The sequence below is a fragment of the Acomys minous genome (genome assembly GCF_964271855.1).
Source record: "Acomys minous genome assembly, chromosome: 5".
NCBI lineage: Eukaryota > Metazoa > Chordata > Mammalia > Rodentia > Muridae > Acomys > Acomys minous.
In genome coordinates, this window is record NC_140494.1 from 59932658 (window position 1) to 59947342 (window position 14685).

The 14685-nt window shown below is 48.0% G+C and overlaps 2 protein-coding genes across 6 annotated transcripts in view; one reads left to right on the forward strand and one right to left on the reverse strand.

Moving 5' to 3' along the window:
- The window catches only part of LMBRD2 (LMBR1 domain containing 2), a 47941-nt gene extending 46116 nt beyond the window's left edge, over positions 1-1825 (reverse strand). For all 3 annotated transcript variants that reach the window (XM_084781453.1, XM_084781452.1, XM_084781451.1), the window contains exon 1: positions 1644-1825. The gene's annotated coding sequence lies outside the window, so the exon portion shown is untranslated. The remainder of the gene's footprint in view (positions 1-1643) is intronic.
- A 151-nt stretch (positions 1826-1976) lies between these two features.
- The window catches only part of SKP2 (S-phase kinase associated protein 2), a 29334-nt gene continuing 16625 nt past the window's right edge, over positions 1977-14685 (forward strand). For 2 of the 3 annotated variants that reach the window (XM_084781461.1, XM_084781463.1), the window contains exons 1-3: positions 1977-2195; positions 2697-2968; positions 13984-14095. In XM_084781461.1, the coding sequence (XP_084637587.1) occupies positions 2152-2195; positions 2697-2968; positions 13984-14095 (428 nt within the window). In that variant the 5' untranslated portion in view covers positions 1977-2151. The remainder of the gene's footprint in view (positions 2196-2696; positions 2969-13983; positions 14096-14685) is intronic. The other variant, XM_084781462.1, reaches the window with a different exon arrangement.

Genomic DNA, 14685 nt, shown 5'->3' on the forward strand with positions numbered 1-14685 from the left:
GCATTTCAGTTATATAAAACATAATTATTGTATCCTGGACTCAGATTAACTCTAATGTTAAAACTATGTTTTAACACTCATTAAAGTGAAATGCCATGTGTGTTGAGTAAGATTAAATTGGTTTAATCAAGAAGTTAAATATTTTACATTAGCAGCAATAACAATGGAGTCCTTTAAGAGTCCAGTGGGCAGTGCCTACACAGCTTATAACCTCAAATCATCAATGGAAACAATTCCTCTATCAAAAAGAATCAAGTGTGCCAACTTAAACCTTTTCACCATATAAAGGACACAGCTGTGATTAGAAGAAATGTAAAAAAAAAAATTCATTATCAAGGCAAAGCAGAAGGTCCTAATTTCAAAGTTGATTGGCTTTCCTTTTCTAGAGAGTACCTTGTATTCAGTAATTTAAATATCCTATGTATTCTCTGGAAACCATTAGCTAAAATCAGAGCTGAACAGGGTTGTGTTTTGTTTCTTAAATGCTTACTTACTACATTTTTTCCTCGAATGAGTTACAACTCTAACAGAAAGCACAAAGTCCAAGAGAAGGCAAATGAGCTTTCCAAAATAACAAAGGAGAATTTTATATTAAATCTCAGAAGGTCTCACTTTAACAAACTTTCCATAACAGTTTAGTAAACTAGTCTCTGTAGTCTTTGCTTTATTTATGTTAAAAATCGATTTGCAAACAGATCTTTTTTTTTTTTTTACGCCAATCTCACTTTCAGCAACTAAGGGTTCATGAATTACTTCCTCTGTCAAGAAGTAACTGACGCTAGGATCATGCTACAAACAAACGCATATCTAAACATGTGGGATTTAATTCCATTATAAAACGAATCTTGCCCTCCTCACAAAGAAACACAAGGCTATGTCATCTAAACATACCAAACCAGTTTTTTCGTGTCTTAATGAAGCTAGCTTGCCTTTTCCTCGACCTTATAAATCCTCTTCGTTTTCATTGGACTTGAAATGCAGTCCCCTACCCTCTCCCTCTCCCCTGTTGCCCAGCAAGTCACATTTTTAGCACTGTTGGCACACTTGAATTTCGCATGGTCATTCTAATCTAACAGTCCCCGACCTCTTCGGGGAAGCTAAATTAGCATAGTTTTCAGGCAGCGATTCAAAGGGATGTTGTGGGCTGAGTCAGACACCTTAACAGCGTTTTGGGGGTGGTCTCTTGCTGCGACACAGCGTCATTTTTCCTTCTGCGTCTGCAGAGAGCCATCAAAGACGCAAGCGCCTGCACGCGGGAACCACGGCTAGCACCTGCTGCCCTAGAATCAAGCCACCTCTTCTCTTGGAACTGAGCTTTAGCTTTAGCACGCGAGGTCCACGCCCGTGGGGTGTGTGAGTCGTCCTCAAGCCTGTTTTATAGGTGAGGTGCGGCTCACGTCCACAGACCCGGCCAAGGGGCCGCCCACTGCCAGGTGGAGGAAGCAGCCCAAGGGCCGGCTGCCAGGCGTGCCACCGCAGCCTCTCACCTGGCGGGCGAGCGAGACCGGAGAGACGGGCCTGGTGGCGGCGGCGGCCGCTCGGGATTCGGAGCCCACCCCGCCCCCCAAGTCTATCTCCGCCAGGCTGGGCCGGGACCCCAGACCCCGACCCGCCTCGCGCGCCCCCGCCCCCCTTGAGCTCACCGTCCGATCGCACCAGACAGCGTCTGGAAGGGACTCGGAAGCTTCGCGTCCGCCGTAGCTTCCCGGGGTCAGGGACCCACAGTCCGAGGCGACCGTGGCGGTGTCACCCGATGGCCAATGGGCTCCGGTAAAAGGAAAACCCGCTCCCAGTCAATCGGTTGACATTTCCCAGTCAGCCCAAGCTCCACCCACTTCCGCTTGCCTGTCCCGGGTCTTCAGTCCCGCCCTGCGCCGCGGGGTATTGTGGGTATCGGGAGGGTTTGGCCAAAACCAGGGCGGAGGAAGTAGGAGTGAGCTAGTCGGACTTGCGAGCCGGGCCCGAAACTACAATTCCCAGCAGGCGACGGGGCTCCAGAAGGCGGCTTGCTGGAGAGCGGGCTGCCGAGCTCTGCGCGCGCGGTGGGGATGGAACGTTGCTAGTTCGCGGGTCCCGCTTGCTGGAGCCCCGGGGAACACACTACGCCGCGCGCTGGAGCCGGAGTCTGGGAGGCAGGCAGCTAGTCGATTAATGCAAGCATTCAAAGCTCCTGAATTTGTGGACGCCATGCACAGGTAAACCGATTGCAAATGCGGGCAAAGCATGAATGAACCGTTTGAATTCTTTTAGGCCGCGAAATGTTGCTTTTTGCTAAAATAATTTTGTTATGTGAGTGGTTGCTTAGCCCTCTTTTTTTATAAAGAAAGTGGATGGATGAATGCGTTAGTCCAAATATCAACGTGCCGCTTAATTTGGCTTCCTAATTAGGTTTTCCTTCCACTATTTTGAATCACAGTATGGTTTCCGTCCCCCTTTTTCCCTCCACGGGAAGAAATTATTGAGGCCTTCTGCATGACCATAAATCCCAAAGCCTTTCGAAGTGGGGGGTCTGTATGTGTTTCCGATTTTCTCGTTCATTCTTGGCTTTTCTCGCTGTAGGCACGTTAAAAAGGCTGTACTGTTACTTGTTGTGGCTTTTCTACACGGCGTACTTGACGCTTCTTTCATGCCTACCTTGGAATTATTTAGGGGGTGTGCTTTCAAAAGGAATGGGGGGGATGTGTGCCCTTCTGCAGGAAGCACCTTCAGGAGATTCCGGACCAGAGTAGCAACGTCACCACCAGCTTCACGTGGGGATGGGATTCCAACAAGACTTCTGAACTGTTATCAGGCATGGGTGTCTCTGCCTTGGAGAAGGAAGAAGTGGACAGTGAAAACATCCCGCATGAACTGCTCTCAAACCTCGGCCACCCCCAGAGCCCTCCAAGGAAACGGCTAAAGAGCAAAGGGAGTGACAGAGACTTTATGATCATCCGTAGGCCTAAGCTCAATCGAGAGAACTTCCCAGGTAAGGTTCAACGTCTGTAAGAAATGGATTAAGTGGCTCTGCTTGAGCTACGTTGATTGAACTATTTCCTTGGGGGAATCTCCAGGATGGGTACCTAAAATTGCCTTGTTTTGAAGTATTGGGGTGAAATGGATTCCAACCATTGAAGTCTCCCCAAATCTCGGTAGGTCTTTATCTTCTTGGTCCACAGCTTGACTTGAAACTTTAAAGCCACATGAGAGCATTCCTGCCCTTTTCCTTAGAAGGGAATGTCTGCGCAAAGTCCAGCTCAGCACACTGATAAAGGGAACAGAGCAGGGCTCTTGGCGGATTCCTTTACACTCGAATGTGCTGTTTGGTACCAGAGCAAGCCTTACATCTTAGTCACTTCGGTCATTTGTGGGCACATTAGGAAGGTAAATGTTCATGTGAATGCAGAAGGCTTCCCTCCCTGCTCCACTTGCAAACAAGCTCTTGGGGTGTTGTATTTCCATTGCTGTGGTATTATATTTACAATCATAGACCCCTAAATCTTAGTCTGATTCCCACTGCTCCCCTCCCCCGCCCCCCCCCCCATATCTAACTAGTCATTGTGTCTTTTCCTCCTGTATGGCAAATGTGTCAAGCTCTCATCATCTCTTCCTGGATTGTCGGGATGGGTTTATAATTTGAGCTTCTCAGTTCTGTCCCTAGGAGGCAGAGAGGAGAGGATAAAACAGCATTTGCCTTACACTAATCCCTTATTCATGGCTCCTGTTGCCTGGTTTTCCAAGCATTTTCAAGTGCCTCCAGGGTCAGTCCAGACTAAAGCCCTCAAAGCCATGGGGTAAATACAGTATATTACCCTGAGAGTATGTCAAGGTTCCTGCCCCCGCCTCCATAGATAGTCATTTAAAAGAGTGACTCTGCAAGTTGCTGAGAACACACTATGTGCTCCACTATGTCAGGGTTTTCCCCCTATAGTCATTTAAAGGAGTGACTCAGCAAGTATTGCTGAGAACACACTATGTGCTCCACAGCATAGAGCTAAGAATACAGACGTGAGCAAAACACACGCATCTTAGAGCTTCCGTTAGTGAGGAAACGCTACAAACGCAATGGATGTGCCCTTTCACTCCATGTGTTAGGCCACAGTGGCTGAAACCAAAACTCGACCCAGCTGGAAGTCCTGGAATCAGAAGGTAGATTGCAAACTGGATAGTGACGGAAACCCTTATTTGGACTGTGACCTTTAAGCAGAGGCAAGGAGGGGGCAGGAGAGGACAGGAGGAGTATGCCACCAAAATGTCTCATTGTAGACTGAATCCAAAGCAGAGGGAGCAGCCGTTGCGAAACCCTGGAGGAAAGGATGGGCCGCACAGTGAAAGTAGAGTGGGAATGGACAGGGTGGGGAGAAGTGTGGCCACCGGGAGAGCTGAGTAGTTACAGTGTTGTCCCACTGAACCGCCACCCGCCCCCACCCCCGCCCTCACCCTTGCCCCTCCCCCTACCACCATGCACACTTTTTTTTTTTATTGTTTTGGTTTTTTGTTTTGTTTGTTTGGTTGGTTGGTTGGTTTGTTTTTTGAGACAGCATTTCTCTGGCGGGCATGGAACTCACTGTAGCCCTGGCTGGCCTTGAACTCAGAGATCTTCCTGCTTCAAGTGCTAGGATTAAAGGCGGGGCCACCACTACCCAGCTCGTTGAACTCTGCAAGTAGAGATTAGACCACAGTTGCTTAGAACTGTGGGGTGGGGGGTCGGGGGTGGGGGGTGGGGGGGGATGAGAAGCAATGGTCAGATTCTGGATATGTTTTAAATTTAGAAACAATGGAACTAGGAGGGTGTTTAGATTCTACATGGAAGAGGTAAACAAAGTGTAAACTGAAATTGGGTGATGAATGGATAAATCAATTAAGGAAAACGGAAGAGGGAAGTCTCCCGGAGCCAACAGGAAGTGTATTCTTAGGTTCTCCTGTCTGGCATTGTGAGCAGATGCGTTGAGGAGCTAGTCAGTTGCTGCTTTTTGGGCTGCGTGTGGTGGTGCACGCCTTTAATCCCAGCACTTGGGAGGCAGAGGCAGGTAGATCACTATGAGTTCAAGGCCAGGCTGGTCTACAGAATGAGTTCCAGGATAGCCAGGACTAAACAATGAGACACCGTCTCCAAAAAAAAAAAAAGAAAACGTAAATTAAAAAATATGATTTTTGGCTTCTGTAACGTCCTGTAGGAAAAGGAGTCTTCTTCAAGCTGGAGGACGCTGGCCCACATTAATGCCAGGTCTGGTGGCATCTGCAGTCCCAGCGCTTAGAAGCATGAAAGCAAGAGCTTCACAGGCTGTCTCAACATGGGAACATAATAATAATAATAATAATAATAATAATAATAATAATAATAATAATAATAATAATAGAGACGAAATCGAGGGGTGGGGTTCTGCATTTGAATCCTGGTGCTGCCGTTTATCTGCCCTGGAGAATAACGTGAGCCTTCTGAGCCTTGGCATCTTGGTCTGTGAAATGGGGTACTAGATAATCCCTCCTTCCTGTGTGCTGCTGCGAGCATTGAAGAAGACTGCAAAGCTCTTAGTACGGAAGTGGCACGGCAGAGTTAGTACTGGCCGACAAAATGGCTGACGTTTTGTCAAGCCAGCTGTCTTACATCTTCTGTCGTGACATCTTCTGTCCGTGAAAATGCTGATCTGACTCTGAACATAAAGAACTCTTTCTTTGAAACTTAATGTGACTCCTACTTTTTTTTTTTTTCTTTTTTTTTAAGCACCTGGATTTTTAACACTGGCAATTTGGTGTTTGACCAAGCAAATGTGGTGAGAGATACTTCTCGCTAAGATGAACAGACGAACCCTGAGTTGCTCATTGTGCATAGCGATGGGTGTGGGGTCTGGCTGCTCTGTTGCCACACGTTCACATGCCCACAGATGTAGGTCAAAGGTCATTTTTAAAAGCAAAGCACTGTGAGGACCAGACAGACACGATAAGGGAGGGTTGCTGCCGTCTAGGAGTTTAAACATGGAGCTGAGGAGGAAAGACAAACTACACAGCAGTGTGTCTGCCAGGAGGAGAGCAGCCTGAGTGGCCTCGGGCTGCGTGGAAGAAGCTCCTTGTGCAGAACAGGCTCACTCCCCGTCCCAGTGGGTGTGGATGTGGGCAGTTCGTATCCACTCAGCAAAAGTGAAGGTGTGGGAGAGAGAGGAACTGACCTGGTGCAGTCAGTGAGTGTACATCTTGTTATCTCTCTGTGTCTCTCTCTCTCTCTTTTTTTTTTTTAAGACAGATTTTGCTGTATTCCTCCGGTCAATATGGTACTTGCTATGTAGTCCTGAAATCTCAGCATCCCTCCTGCCTCAGCCTGCCTCACAAGTACTAAGATGAGAGCTGTGTGGTATCACACCTAACCAACCTTCCTTCCTCCTCTTCCTCTTCCTCCTCCTCCTTCTTCTTTCTCTCTCTCTCTCTCTCTCTCTCTCTCTCTCTCTCTCTCTCTCTCTCTCCTGAAATAGACTCTTATCTTGTATTCCAGGTTGACGTTGAACTCATGGCAATTCTGTCTTCCCTTCGGCTTTCCAAGTGCTCGGGTTATAGGCAGTGAGCCTAGACTTTTGAGATTGGCTTTTTAAATGTATGTCTAAAATGAGAGAGGAAAAACTCATGACTTTCAGGGTTTTATGACCTAGAAGACATGGAAGGCAGCAGAGTACATTTGTGCGCTCATGGATTTTCACGCACATCCATTGGTTAATTGCTGTGGATGAGGCGTGGCCTTGTGCTGTAAGCTGAGAGACAGCTGCGCCAGAAGAGTCCCACCAAGGCCCCAGAAGCAAGCATAGGCCTCCAGGGTAGCTGGGTTCTCATCTCAGGGAGTTTTGCTTGCAGTTGTCGAGACAGGTGGCTAATCACCCTGCCAGGATTAGGGCAGGGCAGGCCACACCTGCTGTACCCAGATCTGGTGCCTGGCCCGAGACTTTTGTTGGGTCTTGGCTAGGCAAGCTTTCCCCATGGGCAGCATTCCAGCCTCACATCTGGCAAGTGAATTCCTCTGCATCTGTTTATCCGGGATGATGGAAGCTGTGTGACTGTCCTATAGCAGGACCATTCTGCCTGGCTCCTGGGGCCAGTGTACGGAAGGAACTGGAGGAAATAGGCCAGAAGTGAAGCCAGTAGCGGAAAGAAGGCGGTCACAGTTTGTTTATGCTCATTAAATGCCTGTTCCCCGTCTTTTAAATAGGTGAGGACCATGAAAATGTGGTTGAACTAATGTGTTGATCAGTTCTTCATGGCTGCTAAGCCGCTTCAGATTCCAGAGCCTACAAAGGTTCTCTCTCAGACGGAAGCTCCAAAGTTCAGAGTGTATCAGAGCCCACAAGGGATCTTGTACAAAGTGCAGAGTGCCAGAGATTCCGATCCAAGAATGCCTTTAGCCTGAGAAGCTGTGTTTTAATACCCCAAGGCAAACAGTTTTCTCTCAATACTTTTTTAACTAGTAAGAAATATAATTTGTATTGCAGTAGGGGAATTTGAAACAAGAGCGTCATAGAATTATCATTGACGTTTCCCTAAGATACTCCCTGATCTATTCTGCTCCATTCTTTTTTTGTTTGGTTGGTTTTGGTTTTGGGTTTTGTTTGTTTGTTTATTTGTTTGGTTGGTTGGTTTTTTGTTTGTTTGGTTGGTTTTGGGGGGTTTTTTGTTTTGTTTTGTTTTTTTGAGACAGGGTTTCTCTGTGTAGTCTTGGCTGTCCTGGACTCCCTTTGTAGACCAGGCTGGCCTAGAACTCACAGAGATCCACCTGCCTCTGCCTCCTAAGTGCTGGGATTAAAGGCATGCGCCACCACGCCAGGCTCTGCTCCATTCTTAAGATAAAAATAATAATAATAATAATAATAATAATAATAATAATAATAATAATAATGGCAAGATGGCTCCACAAGTAAAGGCATTCGCCATTGGTCCTGAGCTCCCTCTTGCCCCCCTTGAACCCATAAAGTGGAAGGAGATAGTCAGCCACCACAGCCTCCACACCCCTATCCTTGCCTACACAGAGTAAATGGAATGTTTTGTTCAAAGCAAAATAATAATCAATCATTAGCATAACCATAATAGACCTACTAAATTGATTCCATGACCCATCAGCGACAACAGCTTCCAAATCTGTTCTATGGGAGTCATTCTGGGGACAGTTCTTGTTCTCTTTGTTTGTTTTATGGTTTCCTTGCATTCTCTCAGCCTTTCTGTTTATTCGTTTTGAGACTGAGTGTCCCTGTATAACCACGGCTCTCTGTTCAGATCTGGGTGTCTTCACACATTTCCACAGTCTTCCTGGCTCTGCCTGCCAAATGCTGAGGTTATGGGCAGGAGCCACCAGCCATGGCATAACAAGTACTTAATAAGGCGTTGAGCATATAGTAGTAACAGGAGTGCATCCCACAAGGGTGAGCAAATTTTTCATACAAGTAAAAGTCAGAAATAGGGAGGCTGCATATGGCTTATCAGTGAAGCGCATGCACTGCTCTTTAAGAAGATCTGAATTGGTTCCAATTAGCATCTCCAGCTCCAGGGGATCCAACACTTGGCCTCTGGGCACCTGCATTTCTGCATACCTACCTGGCCACAGGCAGACATACAGGTGCATATAGTTAAAATCAGTTATTTTTCTACCGAAAGTTGGGACGTCATTAGAATCGTTTTGGATATGCGATTTGAATCTTGAGTGTTAGTGATCTGAGAAATAAATAGATCAAAGAAGACAAGTTAGCCATGCCACAGAGGTCGGATGCTTACAAGACAAGTTAGCCATGCCACAGAGGTCGGATGCTTAGAAGACAAGTTAGCCATGCCACAGAGGTCGGATGCTCAGAGCTCCTCCTATACACCCCTCTTTCCCAGGGAGGTTGAAGGGCGAGTCAGTCGCAGATGGGGAAGCTGGGCTTGCACCTGAGGAGAAAGCGCTGGCAGCGGTGATTAGCTACCTCTGTGTGCGCTGGTGGGAAGCCTCGGTGGGTTTTGCAGAAGCAAGTGGAGGAGAGACCTAAGGTATTCCCTCCTTGTGCTTGCAAAGAGACCAGGCAGCCGGGTTGTCACGAATCCAAGAAACAGATGGCTGGTGTTTTGAGAATTAAATATGGCAAGTAAAATTAGATTAAGCGTATCGCAGCCTGGATTTCAGCCCCCAGCGCCGTTACTGAAGACAAATTTCTGCCCCATCCCCTGGGACAGCAGCCAATTCCAGGCTCATCCACTTCCACCAGGGGTCCCAGAACTGGAGTTGTCCTGTGTAGTCAACTGAGTGACACTCTGGGTATGGTTGCTCTTACCTGAGGCGTATGTCATAGGCTATTGCTCCTCCCACTTGGTGGCAAACTCATTGGTACCTTGAAGCATCTCGTCATGTTTTGTTGTGGTCGTTTATCTTCAGCCTCCTCCCTTCCCTGTGCCAGAGGTACACTGCGCTGTCTTGCAAGTATGCTCATACCTACAGTACCCTGCCACCAGAAATGCCACCAGACATCTGCCTCTTGTGACCCCCATACTTTCAGTGTAGGGCATGGGAACTTAGAAACCCAAGTTTGCCTCTTGGTTCTCCCACCTACCTAATAATTAGTGTCCCCTTCGTGAAATCATTTAGCTCCATTGAGATAAATGTCCTCCTGCTGAAAAATAAGAGCGATGATGCTTAGTATTATTAGACTTAGGTACTGCAAAGACTCTCGTTGCTGGGAGAGTTCTTAGGGCTTCTAGTAGTTGGCAGCTTTAATCTTGTCGTGTGTTTCCCTAATGGTCCACTTGACACGAGGCTGTTGGACGCGAGCTGTCCTCATACTCAGCTCCCCAAACCAGTTCCTTAATCCAAAAGCACCCGCAGCGATGTGTTTGTTAGGAGCCAATGTATTATTTTTCAAATGAAGAGACTTGCCCTATGATGCCAACAGTCCTGCCTGTATTTAAAATAAAGCCAGCGTTCTTCCATGACGCCTGAGTTACTCCTGCATGAACTATCAACCAGGCAGTATCTAATATTCAATGTCAGGTTCTGTTCTTAGTATTAAGCATGTACTAGTCAGTTGGGTAGAGAAAGTTAGCCAATCACACTAAGAATTAAAGGGGATTAAGGGTACGTTGCACTTAGCAGATATTGTCAGTTACATGGTAGCCGCTGCATATTGCTGGATGTGCAAACCTGTGTGTGAGACTTCAGTGATGACATGAAAACACTTCTCAGAGCAAGTGTCTTTCTAACTGAATCTGAGGCAAACTGTACTACAAAGTCTTCTTTACGTTGTACTGTTTTCTTGCAAGGCTTTGTAGCCTGGTTCCGCCGCCTTTGCGTGCAGCAGTATGCCACACTTTCCTCCTATCCTGTGATCGTTTCTCACTGTCCTTCCATTATTTTTTTTTTCCTGCTTTCTTAAATAGTCCTAATAAAATAGAAAACACCAAATGTGGTCATGTAGCTTTCTTTCCCACCATGCATTGCTGGGCATGCGTCTCTCGTTTGCCTCCCCAAGGCATCCATAGTGTACACTGTTGTTGGCTGGCCCATAGTCCCTTGCAACTCGCCTTTCCCTCAGTGCCCAAAGCGTTCTCCTAAACACAGACACAACTGTGCTGGGGGGGCCTTGTCTGGGCAGGAATGCTAAGGAGTTAACATCGAGCCTACAATTAGTTGTCTGCAGCAGTTGGTGGATTCTTCCTCCAGCACCGGTGCCCTCGGGTGTGACAGCTCACAGGCAGCCTCCTGCAAAGCGGAAAGCTTAAATCCGTTATCCCCTGGCGACATTTGCCTTTAAACTCGCCCCTCTGCTGGCCTCCCTGCATTCGATGTCCGCCTTTCCCTCATTACGCACCAGATAAAACTCCTTGAAGTCGGACCTTCTGGAGCTGCTTCTAGAGATCGGCAGCTCAGACAGAGGAGATGTGAGGGATGGGCTTGGGTAATCGCTTGCATCGTTTGCACAGGCCCTTTGATCCTCGTTGGTTTTGTTGTTGTTGTTGTTGTTGGGTTTTTTTGTTTTTTTTTTTTGCTTGCTTGTGAAAATTCAGGGCAGCACCGAAGAACAAACGTAGAGAAGGAAAATGTGCGATTTAGTGAGGAGAGAGGGGGAGTCTGGGAAGGAAAGATTGCGTTCCCTACTGCATTCCTTAAAGTCTTCTCCGTTACCTTATCTGTACCCTGAATAGCTCTGCAAGGCAAATCTGTTTGTTTTCATTCCTACAGATAGAAAACAGACCTAGAGAGACTCGATTACTCCGCCTCATAGACTGGGGGCAGCGTGGCTAGGATTCCAGTGAGAGCCGAGGCCCTCCATACTGTAGTAATTCTCAGAGACACCGCGGATGGGGAAGGATGGGCTCTGGAAAGTATAGTAAATTCTCAACTTGCAGCACTTGGGAGAGGGAGGCAAGAGAATTCCAGCTGAATCAGCCCTGAGCTACGTAGTGAGTTCAAGGCCAGTGGGGTACATGAGACCCTGTCACAAATACCAAACATGGGTAAAAACGAAGGACCATGACAGCGACAGCCCTTGATTGAACAGTGAGGGGCCACTGCTTCCCAGAAAACGTCCCTGACCGCTCTTGTACTCTTCTGCCCCATGTGCTGCCTGTAGCCAAATTTTAGCCCTCCTGTGGCCAAACATGATAGTTGAGGTGACTTCTTTGTCTGTCAGCTTCTATACAGAATAAGGACCAAGGTGTGCTTAGGATTTGTTTCTCTAGAACAAACTCTGGGATTAAATGGATTGTTCACTAAATATATGAATGTGTTAAACTTTACTTCCTAGTATGTAAAAACAAGTCAGGTTTTCCTTCATAAGATCTTGTGAACAAGTGAGCCCCAAACAGATGAGGAAATAAGGAGATTGTATACAGAAACGACCTTCATCGATCATGAGGCTTCCTATCAGAGAGACCTTTAGTAGCAATTTTATTCTAAATGAATAGCATCCAGGTGCAACCCAGAATGCTTCATCCTAAGGATGACAGTAGGCTGCACTGTCTGGAGACATTTCTCTGCAAGGCGAAGAGAACAGCAGATTAAAGAATTAGTGGATCCCGCACAGGCAAAGGGTAAGCAGTGTGGACACAGGCCGAGTGCCTCGCTCACTCTGTTGAAGGACAGGTGGGATTGTCACAGCAGGACCGTCCAGGAAGGCTGCCAGGGGCGGCGGCTGCCACATGTGCCACCCTCAGTGCCCTTCTTCTCCGTTGACCCTCTTCACGTGTTCACAGTGCCTGGTTGGTGTGCGCTCTACAAAGTGTAGATCCTGCGAACACGTGTCCCTTTCTGCTCTTGGGGACAGGAAGGTAGCTAGCCTAGAATTCCATCAACTGAGTTGGGACTGTGGGAGAGCCACCTAGAGACTGCTCCTCTAAGACAAAGCTGCATTAGCCTTTCCCCCACTCCAGTCTAGTGTGACCCCAGCCACAGTCGCCTTTCCAGAACCGATCTGAACCTCAGGCAAGCCTATGCGCACAACCATCCAGCCAAAGGTCTTCCGCCATGGCTCCCGTACCCTCATTACATTTGCCACCACAACACAAGCATGCCTGCTGTGGGGTCTAGAACTCAGATCCTGAGTTTACTCCCTTCCTTGGGTGTCTCCTCACTCAGGGCTCAATTCCCCAGGAACACCCTTCCACCAGCACTCTGTTCAAATGCAGTGCCTGCCCTGCCCTTCACTGCCTGGCTGGATTTTTTTTTTTCTGCATAGCTATTGTCCTTTTTCATGAATTACATAATATATTTGTTTTGTGTGTAATTGCCTATTTCTCCCCGTGACATACATGTTTTATGAAGGTAAAAGTATTTCATTGGTCTTTATCTTACTGCTGATGTTCCCTTAACACCCAAAATGACTTGGCACTATGGGAAGCAGAGAATCTTGTTGGATTAAGAAATGAAAGAAAGCCAGGCAGGGGTGACGCTCGCCTCTAATCCCAGTACCAGGGAGGCAGAGATAGAGGCAGGTGGAGCTCTGAGTTTGAGGCCAGCTTGGTCTACAGAGTGAGTTCCAGGACAGCCAGGGCTACACAGAGAAACTCAGTCTTAAAAAAACCAAGAAAAGCCGGGCGGTGGTGGCGCACGCCTTTAATCCCAGCACTCGGGAGGCAGAGGCAGGCGGATCGCTGTGAGTTCAAGGCCAACGTGGTCTACAAAGTTAGTCCTGGACAGGCAAGGCTACACAGAGAAACCTTGTCTCGAAAAAACAAAAAAGAAAAAAAAAAAGAAAAACCAAGAAAAGAAAGAAGAGGAAGAGGAAGTGCTTCTAAAAATACTTTTTAGGCTTATGGACTGGGATGTACTTCCTGTACTCGAAGCTGGGGGGGAGGGGGGTCACACAGCAGAGAGAAGAGATCTTCCTTTGTGGCTGCAATCATCCCAGTGTATTGGTTGGCTAGGGAGTTGCTCTGTGCCACAGATCATCAAGTTGTCACTGCCAGGTGTTGGGCAGCTGTCACCAAGGGGCTATAACACTAGGAAACCTGTTCTTGTTTCTCGAGTCTTGGCTGAGAAAGTGGAAGGCTTGCAGCAGGGTGTGTGCTGTAGTTTCTTTTCTGTTTTCTGTGATAAAAGTCTGACCAAGACAACTCAGAGAAGAGTCTGTTTGGGCTTAAGGCTCCAGAAGGAGAGGGTGCGTAATTGCAGGGGTGAGCAGGGAGCCCTCCCTGGCAGCGAGCAGCACACACGGTGGCGACAGGACAGGCTGGGACTCTCAAGTAGGAAGGAGAGGCAGCTAACTAACTGGGAGTGGCATGGGGATTTGAACCCTCATCACACCTCCTAAAGCTACTCCGACAGCGCCACCAACCTGGAACCAAATATTTAAATTCCCAAGGCAAGGGGGGGGGGGGGGAGACAGCTCATCCAAACCACCCACAGTGTGTAAGTCAGTATATGCAGTATATGGGACAGAAATGTAAATATGAGGACGTCGGCTCGGTTGAAACCTCCTTTATGCTAAGTGGAGCGTGCTTGATAAATGTTTGTGACTCTGGCCAGGAAGGATTCTGAGATGGGAACCCTGGTTTGCTTCCCTGCAGGTGTTTCCTGGGACTCCCTTCCAGACGAGTTGCTCCTTGGGATCTTTTCCTGCCTGTGCCTCCCTGAGCTGCTGAGAGTCTCTGGAGTTTGCAAGAGGTGGTACCGCCTCTCGTGAGTATTGTCCACTCCTTTGGGCATATTTGTAGTGGAGGGAAGGGCAGGGGTTACGTGCCCACTTGATCTGCTGAAGCCAACAACCACCCTGTAGAACAGAGCTGCCCCCAAGACAATTCGGCACCTTTTTACTGCAGTTTGAAGGCATTGATGCCTTTTCCCCATCGGAGCGAAGAGGTCTCCTCCTGTAGGGCTATTCTTACTCCATTTCTGACAGCCTCTCTGCCCTCTGTTCAGCTTTTGCACTGCTTTGCTAGGTAAACACCTGTTTGGGCTGGGTGGTATGCTAAGAGCAAGGGAGGTCTGGAGGGTGGCAAAACAGCTGAGGACTGGGGACCAGGCCGGGAGCACAGGCTGGGAGCACAGGCCAGGAGCACAGGCCACGAGCACAGGCCAGGAGCAAAGGCCAGGAGCACAGACCAGGAGCACAGGCTAGGAGCACAGGCCACAAGCACAGGCTAGGAGCACAGACCAGGAGCACAGGCCAGGAACCCAGGGGAGGGGTGCAGAGCATGGACCCTGCCTCTTCTACATATGCCCTACATGACCTCAACAATTACTTGTCACTACAGAGCCTGATACACTGG